Raw genomic sequence first — 20,401 nt, forward strand, 5'->3', positions numbered from 1 at the left:
CTAAAGGATTCTTGGTTGTTTTATTGAAAAGACACAAATAAACACATCTCAAATATATATCTAACCATCATGATCGTTTTTGGGACTATTATAGAACTGTTTTACATTTATACAAATGAGGTGACAGTTGTTGCATGCATTTTGAATGGTTTGTTATGGTGAGAGAAGTTAATCAGTAATTCAGCTTAACACCCAAAGTTACAGTCAGCATCTGATACCATGTCCTTCAACCCTGTGACAAGCACAAGAAGCTGTTGATACCTGCACGCAACACATACTATAATTGTATATTAATTATATCATACTTTCATTTGAATTTTAACCATTTAAATAAACTATGATGTGCCTGAGGGGACATGCAAACATATGTACATTTCTTCTATACATTCAAATTCATTGGTGTCACAATTTTACAAATATGCAAAAACATTTTTTTTTTATATAACACTGTAGCAGTGTTTTTTATTTTTTAATGAAAGTAAAGCAGATTTTGGTTAAAAAGGGATGTTTAGAGTATATCATGTGATTATGTCCAACCTGACCATGAAAAACTGCACCTGCTTTGTGTGGCAGGTGTTGAAGCAGTAAGCCCATATATTGAAATTGCATTTCTTTCTAAGGTGGACAAAAATTGTATTTCCTCCTAAGCTGGACAAAAATAGTAATTACACATTGAAGAATATTATCCAGAGACGTAAACTTTACATGATAGCAAAAAGTTTATTTTTTTTTTCAAAACCTTGTACAATCTAATCCCTTCATTTACGCTACAACTAGATAAAATGATTGGACTTTAAATGATAAGTGTTCAAACACCTGTTGTAATCAGTTTGATGTAGAGGTGTGGTTTCCTCGTGGTGGTACCATACATTTACGTATTAGCACTGTCCCCTTCCATCAGTTATGTAAAGCAGTGTGGTCACAATGCATAACACTTTTGAATTACATTTAAATAAATAATTGAGTTCATGCATGTTGTATACGTCATATGGGACCCACATCAAACGTCATGCAATGTTCATTTCATAACAGAAGTATAACATGTTAAGGTGACTTTGAAGGGCTGATAATCATTAGATCCTGTGCTATACATGTACGCACACAGCATTGAAGGAAGATACCAGCAATCTGGTTCAAAGCCAAGTATCACAAGATGTAGATTTAGTTGGCTGGGACAGGATGGTACATACAAGTAAACCACCACAGAAAACCACATCGTATTTTGGATCCCTTAATCTTTCAACTAATACTCCAGCCACCAATTTTATCACCCCCCCCCCAAGTCACATTTCTGTATACATGCATAAACCCACTTCCCTAGTTCATTTATGCCATAAAAATAAATGTGCCTATTGGCTGATGCAGGTGAAAACTACAATACAAAGACACAGATTCATCCTAGAAAATTTTCTGTATAATAACATGATTGGCAAATTGTCACATGTAAAAATATTTGTATAAAAAAATCTTGGCATTTGTACATTAGCCAATGTTACAGACCTGTGCTTTTATATACAAGGTTTATTATCAAATACATTATAAGGAAGCCCATCACAATGATATGTATTTTACCTCAGCATAAATGAGAAAATCCTTTGACCCACAAGATGAGCATTAAAGAAATCAGATGCTGTTAAGTATGGTACTCTTCAAAAATTTACATCGGTGAAGTAAACAATTTTTCATTGTTTTTTTTGCTGATTAGTTTAGACAGCTTTTCCTGTTCCCAGCAAGGCCATTTCTATACATTGATCTTCAGACTGTAAACCACCTAATGACATTCTTAAATGAATGACAAGAACAGATCCGTATTTTCATCTTCACAAACTACCACCGTATTTATCACAAATTTGCATTGCAGCTATAAGTAGTTTAAAAAAAAAACAGAAGAAAAGAATAAAACTCCATAGAGGGCGCTGTGACTTGCAAATATGTCAGTAGTGAAATTGAGGCTTTAAACAAGTTGTACAGCAAGTTAACATTGGCCATAGCATTAAACCATACAAAGATGCTTATGTTATGACCAACTAACAACGTTCTGTGAAACCATTTATTTTCACTGGCATTTAATTTCACTGGATTTTAAGATAATGGAGTTGACAAGGGAATAGTGAGTTCTATTGTTATTTCACTTATAGCAGATTTCACTTATCGATGAAAATAGTGAAATTAAAAACCAGCGAGAATGCATGTATTTACAGTATATTGTGTACAATTCTTACCGGTGACCAATTCTGTCCCTTTTTACAAAATATTCTGTACAACTAAATGTTGGAAACTTTCAATCAAAATTTGCAAGAAATATCAAACTCAAACCAGCTTGAATTAAATAAGCAGTGAAAGAAAATCTGAAAGTTGTAACAAAAAAATTCAACTATACACATAAAATACAAATTACTATTTGGCTAATTCTCTTATTTTCATGCTGCTGGATTTACCCGACCCTTCCCTACCGAACATCACAAAATTTTAAATACCTGAGCCGGATATATTTATTATCTAGATTCAGCAAAAACACCACCAAACTATTCTGTTCAAAAAAAGGTGATATATTACTAGGCTCATTAAATCAAATCAAATCAAATCAATGGGTTAAAAGTCAAACTGTAACATACATATTGTGACTTTGAAAAACATGCAACTATGTGCACTGTAAAACATTTTTAGCTAGCTCGCTATTTTACCTAAATTAGCTACCCTGTAATTCAAAATGAAGCTAATTTAAAGCGAGGGAGTCGTCACCTACGCGTGTGTCAGGTGGCCATAGCATGTCATGAGCCTTTGCGTTCTTAGCGTGTGTTGTTATCATCGCTTGGGACTCAATTCCGCACGTCCGCAGGTGACGACCCTCTCGCTTTAACAGAAAGTATATTTTCACAATGAAGTTGTTGTGATACCTTATGTGAATTAAGATTCTGGTAATTCATGGATTGAGTCAATTTTGCTAAAATGGCATGTAGTATTTTACCGTATATTGTGAAAAACAAATAATGAATATCAATATAACTAAAAGAAGATGAAAGTCGCACTCGTCAAGTATCACAAATTTGAAATGCACGATGTATAGGCCACATGAGACCCATTTTAAATATGACGCAGTGCATTGACTGTGACAATTTAACCCTTATCCTGTTAGCCCCAAGTACTACTTTTACATTGACATGACCAGCTAAGGGTTAATACAATAGGTCAGCATTCTACAAAATAGTGTAGATTCATAGTAATTCCCATGAAATTTGTCCTGGTGAACGCTCTAAAATTATTTCCAATTTCATATGTTTTGCATTAGTAGCACATGTCCTTAAGTAAATGACAGAGTTGTGTCTATGGTAAAAATAAATTACACTTAAACCCTCTAAATGCCATAATATTTCGTGCTGAAATTTTGGTGTCCCAATTTGAACTTTTTATTTGTTAATTTTACACCAAATAATTATTAACTGCTATAGCTCTTGAGAACTTAGAAAGAACTCCCATGTGCTGAGAGATTTTGAAGGCATATGGAATAAACATAGGAAATATTTAAAATTAAAGAAAAACTAATATAGGCTGCTATTTGAGATGAACACAATGTGAAAATTTAACAATATTCACAGAAAATTCTTATTAAAACAAAAACATTTGATTGTGCAGTCTAACTTATTCCAGAGCACCTGTGCGACAAGTTTAATTTCAATCTGATTTTCTGAGTATGCACTAATTTCAATCCAAAACTAATCAGGTCTGTGCATTGTCCCTTGGCATCTATGTACCAAGTTTTTTTTTAAATGTAATAATTGGTTTTTGAGATATCGGTGGCAAAAATTTGATTATTAAGCAACTTAGATATTAATATGCACAGATTTAAACCCAAAAAAATCAGTTGTATGCATTGTCCCAATGCATCTATGTACCAAATGTTATTGAAATGCATTGATTGGTTCTCAAGATAATAGTGGGAGAAAGATACCAGTACATGCATACACACAGACAGGGTAACTGCAAAGACTTCCATTGTGTGCCTTGCATGGAGGTTTATTTTCTGTTAGATGACAAAAGTTGACTTTGTTGCTTAAAGCGTCAAATATTAAAGGGTTAATGATCCTGTATACATAGTTTATGTGCGCTTCTATTAGAGCGAATATTTTGAAGTGAATACGATAATCTGAAATAATGTTAATTTTTATGTTATTTTAAGCACATTATTTCAAAAAACAAAACTAAGAGTTTGACTGAAAACTCTTCATTCTTTAAATTATGGCATTACACTTTTTGATTGATTATTATTATGGCGACGTGATACATTAAAATCACTGATATGTTGAATTAAGTGCACATCCATGTGATATTAATGTTTTTATGTACCGAAACAAACTCCTAGAAGTACTCATACTCACCAGTGTATGAATAATGTGTGAATAAAGTACGAGTAAAAAATGTGTACAAAAAACATCAACATTCTTTGGGTCGATCATGATTACATCAACGATTAAGTTTTTGTTCACCCTTTTCTTAGATGGATTCGTATCCTTCTTCCTTCTTCCTTTGACATGTGACACATTCCCATGCATACTTGATGCCATCCTGCAAAAATATGAGAAAAAAACAACAACGTCATAGACAAAAGTGAAATGAAATGCAGTGTTTTCAAGTTGCATATTAGAAACTCAGTCTTGTAATGACAGAATTGTAACGTTAATAATGTCAAATATATGTCAGTCAGCAATCTGCAATCTGTAATATAACATGTATTGGTAAAGTTTGAATTTAATCGGTCCAGAGAAGTCAGAGATATGCTTTTGGAATAGCATTTTCAAAATCATAATGGCCACCAACCAGCCATTTTAAATCATATATCTGTAAAAACAAGATGTTCTTCTAACAAGATTCAAAATCCCACTATAAATGGCAGAAATACTTGATGCATTTTTAATTATGATGAAAATGGCAGAGAGTCGGCCATCTTGAATCAGATCCTAAAATGAATGCATGCGCATATGGATCGTAAGATTTATGTTTGTGTAAGGTGGGAATTACAATCAGCCTAGGCAGTTATTTTCTAAAGGTGTCCACAACACATGAATGTGTAAAACTTTTGAATAAATTGGTGTTTTCAAGACTTGATGTATACACACCATTTCATAAATGCATAAACGTTTTTTTTTTTAATGAAAATTTATACAATATTTATAAAACATTCATTGTGAAAAGATCTTAATGCTTCATTCATTTGGCTAAAGAAGACAATTGGTAATGTCCATTACCTATGAGTCTTTCCATGTATCCTGTGATCATTGACGGGTTTTATACTACTATGCATTTGGTTTTAATTGTTTTAAACAGTCATTTAAAAAACATTGATGCCTCTATGAAATAAGAGTGTAATAAGACAACTTACACTGATATATTCTGGAAGACTTGTCCAAAATTCATGATGCGGTAGAAGCTCCACTCCTTGGTGACCTTGGATTTTATTAATTAGAATTCCAATAATGAAGTACAATGCTATTGCAGGAATAAATCTGAAATAAAAAAAATGTACCGTAGGTTGATTATAGTTACTCGCATGAAAATTTACTAGCAGTATCATATGAAATATGTGCATGTTGCAGAAATGCGAGAACATTAAATCAAAGGATTTCCAGCGATTGTTCAACCCCACCTAAAATTTGTGGTTTCAATTACGGGCTCCACAAAAACAAGTGGGGCAGGTAGACACATTTTTGTTTAAACACTTTAAATTTTTAGGAAGTGAATTGTATAAAAACACTTTTCAGTAACCTTTGGTATTTTGTTGGCATGGTACATCATGGGAAAAAAAAAATCCTTGTTTTAGTTCTCTGTGCCAATGGAAGGGCACCCTCAAGTCAACACATTTTTTCGGCTTAAAAAGAAAACTAAATTGTTCTGAGTATTGCGTTTACACTGATCTGTAAAATTTGCTAAATTACAACAATATGATTATTGTACAACTACAATATAACTCATAATTTTTCTTGGAAAATCTAAGAATTTAAAACCCATTGAATATTCTCAAATATGAAAAGTGAAATTGTCAAGTTGTCAAGACGTGACACATAAGATATGGGTCCCTTACAACGTATACAATGCATGTAAATTACATTGTTTACTCAAAATTGAAATGCACACTGCTCTTAATTTTTTGCCAACCATTCATTCAAATTCCCTGACTGGCCTTGAGAGCGCAACAACGCTTTTTTTTGTAATAATTTTGATATCAATAATGTGTATGAGTGTGTGTGTGAGGGGGGGGGGGCACTTACATTATGAGAAGTATGGAGCCCGCACTAAGACTGCTACTGCTATCCTTCGGAACTGGTATAGGCTGCGGTGGTAAACATGCTCCTGAATAGCGCACTGTAATATTGTACTAAAATAAAAACAAAACAAAATTAAACAAAAATAATACAAGCATAGGCATAAAATGTTGAATATTTTTTCAGAGATTCACCATTGTGATTTACTAGCTCTTCTAAATACAACCTGAATAATCTAAACTAAGCTGTTATGCAACTTAGGTAATTTTGTATGCATAGATTTGAGCTAAAACAGATGAGGCCTTGCTGATTATTTGAAAGCACTTACAAACAATATTTCATAGAAATCATAGCACATGAGATATCGGTGAAAAAGACAGACACACCAGCAGGGTAAGCTCTGAATGTATGCATTATAAAACCTAACCTTTTTATGCACTATAAACCCTAACCTTTTCGCTCAAAAAGGAATATGATTTTAGAGAACCATGTGCTCGATAAAAACATTGATCTTAAATCAGGAACAATCTCATCAAAATTACAATGTAAACATTTCAGACAATGCTATTTTAGTAGCACATGTACTAAATTAAAATTACCGAGGTGTTTCTCTGGTCAAAATAAAGTCAAATTTTAATGATTCAGTATACAACAAATGTGATCTTTGGTGTACATGACCTTCATTTTAATATAGCAAATATTGTACTTTTATTTAGGAAAAAACACATCATACTCGGTGTTTTACTCATCTTTGTAAGGATAAATATGTTTTTGACTCCCATGTGCGAAGCACAAAATGGGAGTCTTTGCAGTTAGTGTGTCTGTATGTGTGTATGTGTGTATGTGTGTATGTGTGTGTGTGTATGTGTGTCCGACTGTTCCACTGCTATCTCAAGAACCATACATCGGTTTTTGATGAAACTTGGTGCATAGATGCTCTGGGCCAATGCGCAGATTTGATTAGGTTTTGGTAAAAATCCATGCTCGTTAATTACCTAATTTGCATGATAATTAGCTAATTTTTAGCTGTTCTATGACTGTTCCACTGATATCTAAACAACCACTCATTGGATTTTGATGAAACTTGGTACATAGATGCTCTGAACATATGCGCAGATTTGATTAATTTTTGGTAAAAATCCGTGCATATTAATTACCTAATTTGCATGATAATTAGCTATTTTTTAGTGGTTTCATGACTGTTCCTCTGATATCTAAACAACCACTCATTGGATTTTGATGAAACTTGGTACATAGATGCTCTGAACTAATGCTAGGTTTTGATTAGTTTTTGGTAATAATCCGTGGATACTAATTATCTAATTTGCATAATGATTAGTCAATTTTCGGTTTTTCCACTGATATCTCAAGTACTAATCATCACATTTCAATGAAACTTGGTACATAGATGTCATACGACACTGCACAGACCTGATAGTTTTTATGGTAATATCAGTACATATTAATTACCTAATTTGCATAATTAATTAATTTTCAGCATTTGATATAAGTAGTTAGCATTACATTTCAATGAAACTTGGTACTTACATACTCGAAGACTATGCAGAGATTGATTGTTTTCGATAAATATTTGTGCATATTAATCACATAATTTGCATAATTAGTTAATTTTCAGCTTTTCCACGGGTATCTCAAGTACTAATCATCGCATTTCAATGAAACTTGGTACATAGATCCTTTAAGACTATGCAGAGACCTGATTAGTTTTAGGGTAAATAATTGTGCATATTAATTACCTAATTTGCATAATTAATTTTCAGCTTTTCTACTGATATCTAAAGTACTAATCATCACATTTCAATGAATCTAGAATTATGCAGACCCAATTAGTTTCCGGTAAATATTTGTGCATATTAATCACCTAATTTGCATAATTAACCAACTTTCACATTGATATCTCAGGTACTATACATCACATATCAATGAATGTACATGGATGCTGTAGGACAATAGACAGACCTGAATAATTGTGGGTTAAAATCTGTACATATTAATTACCTAATTTGCATAATTAACCAATTTTAAACTTTCACACTGATATCTAAAGTACCGTAAAAACTCCAAAATAGACAGTGTGCTTCATTAGTTTTTAAAAACTGCAATGTCCGTCAATTGACGTAAACTTCCTCATGTTTCACGGTAAAAGCAAAGGTCGTGGCCGAGTTGTAACTCAAAATCTAAACAAAGTCATCAATCAGTAAGTATTATGACAAGCAAAACAAAACATCAAGACGCGGAGAAGAGGTCAGCACAAAACTAATAGGTCAAAAGACAAAGCTGTCTCGCACTACCTAGGAAAACTTGCGAATGTTCGAAGTACAGGTACCCATTGGACAAAAGATACATGGAAGTTTAGCAAACTATCTCCCCGACCCAGTGCAATGTATCCGGTTAGAATCAAAGCTCACGTGTCCCTTATTTGAGGGACCAAATTCTGCCGTAAATTCGCCCTTGGATTAAAAAATAAAATGGGATTTAAGAAAATAAAATGGGACTTTTAAGGTGTATTTTGGCGTCATTTTTCGGACATTTCAATCAATCCTGCCGGCTAAAATAGAGTAAGTTTTACCGTAGTCATTGACGTCTGTCTATTCAAGAGTACACGTGTATGATTTTTATCGTGACTAGCGTGAGCGGGTAAGCTTCCTTTCGAGAATGAGCTGTTATCACTGTGAACAATGTTAAATTATTCTTCAGATGACCAGTTTATTTTTTAAAAACAACTAATTTTTTTATTTAAAAAAAATGATGCCGTTTTTGCATCAAAATCCAAGCCAAAATATCGTACTACAACATCAATCTCTTCCGCATTGCGTTCAATAACATTAACATATTTAAATAAGCTATGGTAATTTGAACACGTTGGCATCATCCAGCTTTTTGATTGGTTAATTAGCGATTTGACCTATTTGACCTAAGAGAACATGGCGGATATCCTACAGCATCAAACGTTTATACGAGACCGGAATCATTCGCTTACGATGAAACTAAGTTGACTTTTATTTGTATTTCATAACCATTCAACAAATTTATTTTGTGTACATTATTATAATCACTACTGAGTACAGTAATAATCAACAATTCAGAAACGCAGCATGCCGAGATTTTTGTGTTCGTTTTTATTTGAAACTTCGTTTATTTAGAATATATTTTAAGGGTCACCCCCTCAGTGTATTCGTCCGGCGGCATCGACAAATGGACAACTTCCGGCTATTAATCCGAACAACCAACAACAGCAGAGTCCATCCGGGAACCCACAGGTCAGCGCCACCAACGGCGAAGAATCCAATATGGCCGCCAGCTCTCAAAACGTCAACATTGGGGAGACGCCGTCGCTGCAACACTTGCTTACGAACCCAGCAGCACAAGAAGCAGGACAATTTCATCCGTTATTGAACATTGAACCAACTTTCAGTACTGCATTTTGTATAGCAAAAATAAATAGTCGTCGTTGGGCTAGAGGCTCAATAACCATCGCATCAATGTCTTCTCGGGCGATCAGACGAATGAGCTGCATGTTGGTAAAACCATTCGCCGACAACTTTGCCATAGACTCACTGCTGATGCTATTTACGGCGGCCCATTGTTGAACATCTAGCGGCAGATCGCTGCGTGTGTCGCTCGTAGCGGCGGGTCGTTCCATCCCTGAGAAAGGTGTGAAAGTGGCCCCAAACATATCGCACAGAGAATCATTTGCCATTGAAACTATTGTGCCAGGTAACAGTCGTCAAATTCGTCAGATTCTTGCGCAACTGCGATTGTCTGCGCCTCACTGTCACAGAAGAAACACGGTCGATCGGTGCAACTAACGGAACAGTCGAGTAATCTTGCTAGAAGGGGATTACTTTCACGTAAAATGTACAGTACGTACCGTCGTAGTTCTGCAGCGCCTAGTTGATAATACGGTGGTATTTGGAAGACGAGTCTGACGATGGCCACAACTTGGCAGGTGGCTAACATTGAGCACGTCGACGAGCAAAACTTGCGAAAAGATACAATGTTTCTAGCTGCACTGCAGAAGTTGCACTGATTACAAAATTGAAAACGACGCCACAAATTAATGTATATTTACCTATGGTAATAAGCTGCCAAGCTAGTTCCTGATTGGGCAGCCCTACCAAATCCCTTGGTGATGTCCTATGACTGACTCCCCATGGCCCCGCCTACAATTGACCTTTAAAACTGGGCAGGCCGGATTATCACACTGAATTTAAAACATGTTAAAAATTAACAAGGCCATATTTTCGTTACCAATAAAATAAAAATCTCTCAGTCAATCAGAAACCCGGATTCTTGCCTTCGAGGAAGGTCCCGTTTGAACGCTCACATCGTTTTTCTTTTCGTTTGGGGGAAAACTAAAACTGGTCGCAATTTTCGAATAAGAATGAGTCGGCAATTTTTAGTGGAGTCGAAAATTTGGAGGTAAATAAAACACCGAAACCCGGCAAATAAACAGGCGGTCGAATTTTTAGAGGGGTCGAATTTTTGGAGTTTTCACGGTAGTAATTATTCCATTTCAATGAAACTTAGTACAAAGTTGCTCTAGGACAATGTACAAACCTAATTAGTTTGGGGTAAAAATCTGTTCATATTAATTCCCTAATAAGCATAATAATTCATAATTTTTTGGTTCTAATCACATTTCAATTAAACTTGGAGACATAGATTTTCTGTTACATTGCGCAGACCTCATTAGTTTTACACTCAAATCTGGTCATATTAATTTTCTGATTTGCATAATTAGTTTTCAGCTAAGTAATTTCGAATTATATTTAATGTGTCTCCAATACTCTCAGCACATGGGAGTTCTTTCTAAGCTTTCTTTGATTTTTTTCCTTCTTCAAAATCTTGATATGTTGTAGCGCAGAACAAATGTATTTGATGCTTACCACGCAGCTGCTTAAAAACGTTACTTCAGGTTCTCCTGGTATTTCAGATGGTTCACCAGCAGTTGGAAACCATGGATTCTCACCACAAACAAAATACATGAGAGTGTGTGCAACATCACAATCCTTTTGTCCGGTGTCATTACTTGGAAAACTATAATAGAATCCAAGGCCATTGTCTGTAAGTGAACAAAAACTTTTTATTTTAAGACAAGTATCCAGTTGACCGATATAGCTAAAAAAAAGGGAGGGGAAGTTGTCGGCTGCAAATGCGGCAAATGGCCATAGCATGCCTATGTTTACAAACAAGTGCCTATCTATAAGCCTTTGCAGTTTTAGTGTGTGTTGTTATCATCGATTGGAACTCAATCCCAACGCATGCGCAGGTGACGACACCTCTGCTTTAACTGTTTGCCATGCATACATTTTCAAAGCAATTGGATCCACATATGGAAAATAGCATTACTAAATGTATTGAACAAATGTGCAAGAAGATACAATATCAAAGCAATGGATTAGAACAAATTGAAAATTAAGCTTTTGATAATTTTTTCCCCCCGAAAAGACTAAAATATGTAGTTATTATCAAATAAACAAATTTGAGGGAAATCCATCTAAGGCTCTGTCCTGGAAATTATTAAAGCCATAAATGGTGACATTTTTAACAACACTAACGGATGATCAGTAATATGAATACTTCTGTTAAACTTTACTGACAATGGAGCTAAAAACAACTCTGTAATATGGATGATACATGATGGCATAATATCGGTATATTTGTGTAATATCAAAGTAAACAAACTTGCTGTCATCAATAAGTAGTCTTAAATATCACTTTTTACCAAAAATGACAAAAATCTAAGCGAGGTCTATGTCAAACATCAAGGCAATCAGACATGTAGTTTTAATTAAAGAAGAAGTCGCAAAAATAAAAGTTGATGTGAACGCCGATGGATGATGACTGACAATCACTCATATGATAAGCTCCACTTGACAAAGTCAACAGCTGAGCTAAAAATCAGCTGATCCAGAAATAGGTAAAAAGATTTCACTCAAACTTTCATTTTTTTTTATTTTCTACTCTTAACTTAAACTGTCATTAATCTCTGGATTATGGGCTTACCCAATCTGATTAAAATCTGATGTAATGTACGGGCTTTAATTATTTTGGCTATAAACTTATTTAATTTTATTTTTTATTACTTTTGTTATTAATGCCTTTTTATTTTATTATTTAACTTTGATTTTGATTTTGTGATTTTTTTTAATTCTGCCCCACATACATCTGACCTGATGCCTATGTAACGAGATTTCAACGAGACCCACTATCGCCGATTTTAGTCAACGAATCACAGACCTCCTTCTATAGCGCACATGATGACGTCACCGGGCAGAGTCAAGTGGCAAACACACTCAAATAAAATGGCGGATTATACCGACGTTAGCGACCGAGAAAAACACAGCTTTTTGGTAAGTTTATCATTGTCAAATGCAACGAAAGTCATTTGTTTATATTGTGGCTCGAATGGTTCGAGTTTAGATCGTTATTTTGCGTAGTTACTCTGGGAGTGACGATTTTATTTCCACCGGTTCGACCGAACACTGGGTCTTTTCCCAGTCGCTTGCCCTGGAGACAGGTGATGTTTTGTTGACGATCAGGCCAAAATCGTCTACGGTATTGAAGCCGTAGCTGTAAATATTCATCAAATTGTATCAACATTTTGTACATTATACAATAACTCTTTATTAAAGTAATTGAACTGATTTGGACTGGAATAATTAAAATATTTTTTATTTGGAACACATCGCAATTGATCAGGAAATATTGTTTTGCTCCAATTTTCTGCGTTGATGCCGTGGGCCGGTGACCGTTATACAATTTAAAATCAGTTTGCATTGTTTATATATCTGTTTACAGTGTTCTAATCATTACGATTTACTTATTTTTTTGCTTCCATTCTAGATAATTATGCTCAGTGTTTGATGTAAAATTGAAGCGATGACTGAATAAACGAACCTTGGCTGGTGAAGGTGCATCAGGAAGTGTACAGGTTTGTTGGAAGTAAAAAAAATATTCAATGTAATGACAAAAATTGTAAAATGCTGTGGAATTTCTTTTGTAAATAAAAATATACTAGCAATTTTCTATTAATGGTTTATTCAAGTGGGCAAAATATAATGCACAGTGTAGAGTATCGCTACACTGAAAAGTAAGCAACCGACAGCCTGTATAAAAGGGGGGCTGTAATTGGCTGTTACTTACGCGAGATTTGAACGGAACTTACATAGGCGTCGGATCAGATGTATGGAGGGCGGAATTAAAAAAAATCACAAAATAAAAGTAAAATAATAAAATAAAAAGGCATTAATAACAAAAGTAATAAAAAATAAAATTAAAATAAGTTTATAGCCAAAATAATTAAGGCCCGTACACTACATCAGATTTTAATCAGATTGGGGCTTACCTTGAAAAGCACAAAACAGTTTCTAACTAACCTATAGATATGAACAAATTTCTGACTTACCCATGGCACTAAATGGATTGCTATGTACATCATAATTTCCAATGTTATGTGAGCCTTCTTTACTATCTTGAAGACAGGCTCCGGCTTCATCACAGGTTTCATTAAATGGCTGACCTGTTGAATCAAGCTCCTGACAAAATGCCAAATAGTAGTTGCAAGATGTGGATGTAGAATTATCCTTGTGGTAACATTGACCAGGTAGACTGAAAGTCCAATATAACGCTCTGTAAATCAAAATAATGTTATTGAAATATTTTACTGCAAAAGCATTAAATTGATATTTATTTTCATGCATTTTCTAGGGATTTTTTTTTACATATTTAAGGAAATTTAAATTAACCCTGTGGATGATGTATGAGTTTACATTATTTACCAAGTCTGAATACAAATATACTTGATATTGCACATTCAGGAACTCATGTCATACAACCACAGTCCCTGTACACAAAAGTAGAAAGTGTATAAATAAACTGAGAACGCAAATAAAACATAAGGTAACCATAAGATATTCGTCATCTGGTCAATATAGCCCTTTGACCTTCTCAAAAACAAAATATAACTCATTTTTTGGCGAATTTTGACAATATGAGTATCAGTATACCTGTTGGAGTGATGTGAAACACAATAAAAATTTATGATATTCTGATTATAAAATTATTGGCTAGATACACTGTATTATAGATCTGCCATCTTGAAGTGCATTACCAATGAAACTAGCTTGTATAGACACAGTTATTTGGTATGTAAAAGACACTAACATTATCATATACCTTGTATTGCAAGGCCTTGTAACACTATGGGAAATGCGGCCTCACATCAGGGCAATAATTTCCTGTATCATGCCTGGCCTAGCGTGCCCGGCTTTCAAAACAAAACATGTCATTCTAAATTACGTCGTGCGTTTGAGATCACACCATGGTAAACTTGTAATTACATCTATTAGGTATATGATAAAACATTGATGGACAGTATATGGCTTTTGTTGCCTACTGCCCTATGGCTTACACGCCCTCACAAACTCACAAACTCAAGCGCTTCCGCCACACGATCTTGGGCCGTAAAAGCCGTACCCAGTTCATAAAGAATAATGTATGTGCTAAGATTCAAAAGATTCAAGTTAAATGAAAATCCATCAATCCAAGTTTATATAATTTCAGAATTCTGTTGGATAAGATTTCTCGTGAATTGTACAAAACCCAAAGCCATTATAATACTGTTTTATAGTGGTTATTGAGGTGTTTTCTCAGATTATGCAAAGTGGGAATGCAACTAGCATGAACCGCAGCTTGTCTTTATACCCATAAGGTCATCAACCTTTAGATTTTATTTTTACCCAGTATAAAATACTTTTTTTTTTCTCGAGAAAACCAGAAAGGTAAATGTCAGGAAAATCGGGAGATAAGTTGTGATGGTAGGCAAACATATTATGCTATGCAAATTATATGAATTCTTAACAACTGAAATTTCATGATTGTGAAAATATGAAAATATGCAGATTTTCTAATTCATATGTACATTAGAAGACATGCCTCACAACCCAGCCAGGAGCCAATTAATTAATTAATTCTAACAATCTTGTGGTTTTAATATCATATTAATTACATACTGTGGTTGTCATGTGATACTATAAACAAGTAAGGTAAAATCTGTATTAGAAGTCGCATCCCTAATAGAAGTCGCACCCATTCTTTTTGAACAATTAAGAACCAAAAAATTCACCATTTCTCATATGTGTAGATGCTCTAATAGAAGCTGCATCTTCATTGTTGCTTTGTACCATTCTAATAGTAGCGGCGGCTTCAAATACAGATTTTACAGTAGTCGAAAATATCACTTTTTACCACAAATGCCAAAAATCTAAGCGAGGTCTACGTCAAACATCAAAGCAATCAGAATGTAGTTATGAAGAAGAAGTCAAAAAAGTAAAAGTTAATGTGGACGCCTATGGATGATGACTGACAATCACTCATATGATAAGCTCCACTCAACAAAGTCGACAGCGGAGCTAAAAATCAGCTGATCAAGAAAGTGGGAAGTTTGAACTAATTTGTCAATGAAAATGTCAAATTAAGATAAACCACATACGAATTAAACCCTCTTAGTGCCATAATTGAACCCCCCTCCCCTCCAAAAAATGTTGGTTGGTACATTGTGCACATTTGTATGTATTTTTCCATAATTCTTTTTACCAGATGGACACAAATTTTCTAAGGGTTAAGTGGAATGAATGGAAAAAGAATTTCAAAGTAATTTTAAAATGTACAGGATATGTGAAAAGTGAAAACAGAAAGTAACACAATTTCAAATGAGACGAATATAAACAAATTTAAACAGAAAGCTGGGGATTTCTAAAATGCAACAAACATGTGACAAGTGAAAGAGGAAGTTAGGAACCTCTTCTGACATGCAGGTGACTAAGGTGGATGATGCAATATATTTAATGCATATTCACTGTTAGATTGGCATATGTTTCATTCAAATTTTTCACTTTCACATGTAGTGCTAGATAAAAAAAAATCAAAGAAAGTTTAGAAAGAACTCTTGTGTACTGAAATTAATTCAAAATTTAAGATTAGCCTTTCAAGCTTGGCACAAATATTGGTCTGCTATTTGAGATGCACAATATGATAGCAATGTGATCCACAGTACTGAAGTTTATACCGAATTCTGCCGTAAATTTTGTGGCATTTTGTGTTTTCAAAAAAATAAAATAAAAGAGCGATTATTTTTGGCTGTGCACCCCAACTTAAAAACTGACAATTTTAACACAAAAATTATGCAAAATTGTGATATTGACATATTGATGCCGTGACAACATAGGGATCCAGAAATACCAAACCCCAATATACTGACTGTCTCTTCACCTCTACATTACAGAAATCATCAGTGTGCGCGTATCAAATCGACCAATCACACATCCTGGCTCATCTATCATTATAAACATGCTTCTTATAAGCAAGCCGTATAGGTGGGAAAGTTGTTCTCGAGAATCTGATAATATTTTAACATTTTTGCACGATTTTAATCAAGCTGAGTTGGTATTTCATTACATACGTGGTCCGACGGGGAGCCAACTCATGAATGCTCAGCCGCTAACTAGCCGGCAACAGAATGTAAAACGCCATGCGTTCGGGAATACATTGGTACAAAATACAGATCTCAAATAGTCAGCTGGACTGAAAATGAAAATATTGTCCCACGTAAATGTCGTTACTTCCGGGTCTATAAATTTCAACACAAATCACGTGAGTGTTAGTCACGAAGCCTTTTATTCTAGTCTTGATAAATAACGTGAATAAAAAAACTTACGAGGTTAGGTTGTTTGTATCATATCCTTCTATCCCACACAATACATGCGGTAGCGTAGTGGAGCTCTGGGAACTGGGAACCCAAATTGAAAGTATTACAACCTCAACAGCGATCACCAACCACATTGACCTTACCACCGCCATCTTGGCACTACCAAAGTAAATACCGACGATCGTACGAGGGCGCTATTTAATTAAATCAATCAAACGAACGATTACAGATTTCACGCCTCAAATGCATTTTTATAAATAAAATAGCATGATGCCTAACAAACATTATGAATAATAACTTAGTTTAAATCACACAGAACAAGCCAAAGTATCTGAATGTACTAGAAGTGATTGGATTCCAGGCTGGGGTAACATTATTAATATATGTACTGTACACTAGAAAGAGGGTCGGCAAGAGGTATTTTTGTAAGCTGTAATCAATCCTCGGGGGGCGGACATCCGGGCATTTTCTACCGCCTGGCAACCCTCGCGGTGAAAACTAAAAGACCAAAAGACCAACAACTCGCAGAAAACGATACTTTGCAATGGTTGTTGAGAGTCACCTGAACAGTGTAACAAGATTAGCCCTACGTGTGTAACATATATGAATTTGGTTGTTCAGGATTACTTCAAAGTTGAGTTTGTGTTGTTTTCTCGAATTTTCACCGGCTCCACCGGCGTTCCACAGCAGCGCGCACAAATCCCATAGAAATACGTGGTACAGTGATGCGCGTCTTAGCAACGTAGAACGTATGTGACGTAGCTCCGCCCCGAGGATTGTTTTTATTTTCGTAATAATGTAATTTAAACAAATAAAACACGTAAATTCGTAGACATGGGCAAGATGTAAAATGTAATTAGCTATTTTATTCGTCCTTAATTTGTACAAAGATATTATTTTTTAAGCGTATAAAGCATTTTCCAAATTAAATGTCGTAATTTCCAATTTTGATTCTTAAACACAAATTATCAAAACTATTATTAAAATGTAATTAGGAATTTGCTTTATCTATAAAGTGTAAAAACCTATTTTTGTTATTGTAAATGGAACTTTCATTTTCATTCCTGTAAAAACGTAAAATGTCTTTGTTATTTCCTGTAACCTGTACCAGCTACTATCCCACCCTTCCCCTAGAAACCCCGGAACTACAATACCGGGCATGCTTGCATACACATAATACAACTTACTTGCAAAGACAAAAAGCAACGACTACTGGCTATTTTACAAAAAATTAAATTGATTCCACTAAAATAATAATGGAGAATTAATAAATAACGAGGAAGTATTGCAGAAACCAGAGCCTGAACAAAATGGCGCACAAAATCTGAGTTACAGCCAAGACTACACCTCCGTTCCACCTGATATTGCAAATAAGTCAGTCAAAGGAGCATATTCTTAAATCACCCACATCCACAGGCAAGCACAGAATAAGCCAGCATCATGACAATGACAACATAATATGGTAACTTTATTAACTAATAGTTTACCTCCATGCTAATACTAATGTTACAAACTATAGCACAGAACTAAATACTTCAAATAAGCATTACTTTTCCAGTTCACAATGAGCGCAATGACAATCGCTTGGGATCCAGAAAAACGCGTCTTCACCTTCAAATCCGATGATTTGACACTGAGACGTGTTTACGCAACTTCCAATTAAACACTGTTGCTAGGAAGGGACGCGGAACAAATCAAGACTTGTTTGGCAACACAAATTTCCCCTTACTAGAACCAAAATATTACGAGAATAAAGGGACTAATAATTTATGGTAACGTGTCTATGTGACATTGTCCCATCGTAGAGTAACAGGCAAACAATGTTTGCTTTGTTAACACCCAAAATGCTCCCCTAACATCTGACATGTCTATCGATGGCAAATACGTGACAGACACTTCACCACGAAAAAGTGTGAGTTTATATATGTAAATCCACATTTTCGAGTGAAAAAAAGAAGACAAGATAATAGAATCGCCAGTAGACCGGCTACAGTCGTGGATACGCCGTACATTGTCATAGTTTAGGAATGGCGCCAATTGCACTCACAACATTAGGTTTGAATTCCGTAATCTAAATAGTATATCCTTCAACATCAACACCTTTTTCTTAAACTCCACAAAAACCCGAATGATAACTTTTTCTGTGAGTCTTTTCTAAGGATTATGCAATGTAAATCAAACTGTTTTAATTGACAGAACACTGAAAACATGTGTATTGTATTATAAACCATCTGTATTTTCTATTAAAACATTAGTGTTTTAGTATTTTTGGAAAAGAGTTTGTCTGAGTAATTAAAACACTTATTGATGAAATTAAGCACATCTTATACACATAAAAATACACTTTTTCAAAATAAAATACTGAATGTTTTACGCGGACATGTGTGTCTTTAAAGTGTTTATGGAATAATGCAACCAATGTTATTCCAGCATAACAACATAATGAGTGAAAACAACTATAGTCTGAGACTCGAACCGGGGACCCCTGAGTCAATATTATGGTATATATGCCATAATGGGGTCATAACATTACATTATTCAGAGAATAGTTTTATGTGTTATGGTGTCACGACTATATTAAAATCAAATACTTCATCAGTTATCTCAGATCAACGATTTGAATATACTATCAGGAGCATGTTGACATGATGCATGTTCGTTTAAGAAACAATTTGGTCCTATTGCCTTTTAGATTTACTGAGATTGACGGTAAACAGAAATTATCTTAAATAAAATTGAAGGTATGGTGGTATTGTTACTTGTTTATAAAAACGTGTAGTAAATGTAATTGACATAGCCAACATCTGCAGCTGTATATTGTATAGTCATTTGCAGCGTCCTCCATTCATTCACTTATGCGCGGGTTGGTACGATACTTGATTTAACTCAAATTCATGCATTTACAAGACCTGAGTTTTCCCCTCGGAATCATGAAATGAAAATGCAGAATTAAACAGGTCAATGCTGTTCAATCCATGTAACTGGTGTGTTGTCATATTTTCGTTTACACATACTTTATATAGCAACAATAATTTACTTGTGATGATATGACGGAGATGAAATCTCGGCCACATATTCTATTGATAGGTTTGAATGTGACTTTATACATATTACCGTTTACACCTGTCTCCCATTACGTAACAAAACCAGTCAACCCATTAAGAAAGACCTTGACTTTAAATACTGCAAAGGCAAATTGCCAAGGTGAACATTTTCAAAAAACTCAACATCCATGTATTACTGGTCTGCTCTTGTGTGCGGGTGATATCGACACAAACCCGGGACCCGAACAAAAAATTATAAAGGCTATGCAAGAAATTAAAAGCGATCTTCTTAAGGAAATACACCGAAATGGCCGTGAAATCAGACAAGAACTAAAAGAAATGAAACAAAATCAAGATCGATTACAAAA

General features: G+C 34.7%; 1 protein-coding gene across 1 annotated transcript; it reads right to left on the reverse strand.

Moving 5' to 3' along the window:
- Positions 1–700: 700 nt before the first annotated feature.
- LOC102809854 (uncharacterized) lies at positions 701–17,156 on the reverse strand. The gene is made up of 6 exons (XM_006823327.3): positions 16,999–17,156; positions 13,690–13,913; positions 11,168–11,343; positions 6,264–6,370; positions 5,378–5,501; positions 701–4,563 (listed from the first exon to the last, which is right to left on the reverse strand). Exons 1-6 carry the CDS (start codon positions 17,139–17,141, stop codon positions 4,492–4,494), a joined length of 846 nt encoding a protein of 281 aa, XP_006823390.1. The 5' UTR covers positions 17,142–17,156; the 3' UTR covers positions 701–4,491.
- Between the last annotated feature and the right edge of the window lie 3,245 nt (positions 17,157–20,401).

The sequence above is a fragment of the Saccoglossus kowalevskii genome, chromosome 13 (assembly GCF_978046115.1).
Source record: "Saccoglossus kowalevskii chromosome 13, keSacKowa6.1, whole genome shotgun sequence".
Taxonomy (NCBI): domain Eukaryota; kingdom Metazoa; phylum Hemichordata; class Enteropneusta; family Harrimaniidae; genus Saccoglossus; species Saccoglossus kowalevskii.

What these genes read in the sequence shown, in the direction of transcription:
- LOC102809854 (XM_006823327.3), bottom strand. Translation starts at nt 17,141, where the DNA reads ATGGCGGTGGTAAGGTCAATGTGGTTGGTGATCGCTGTTGAGGTTGTA. An exon ending in GATACAAACAACCTAACCTC is followed by an intron (nt 13,914 to 16,998) that starts GTAAGTTTTTTT and finishes TTTGATTTACAG; the next exon opens with AGCGTTATATTGGACTTTCA. An exon ending in CAATCCATTTAGTGCCATGG is followed by an intron (nt 11,344 to 13,689) that starts GTAAGTCAGAAA and finishes GTTCACTTACAG; the next exon opens with ACAATGGCCTTGGATTCTAT.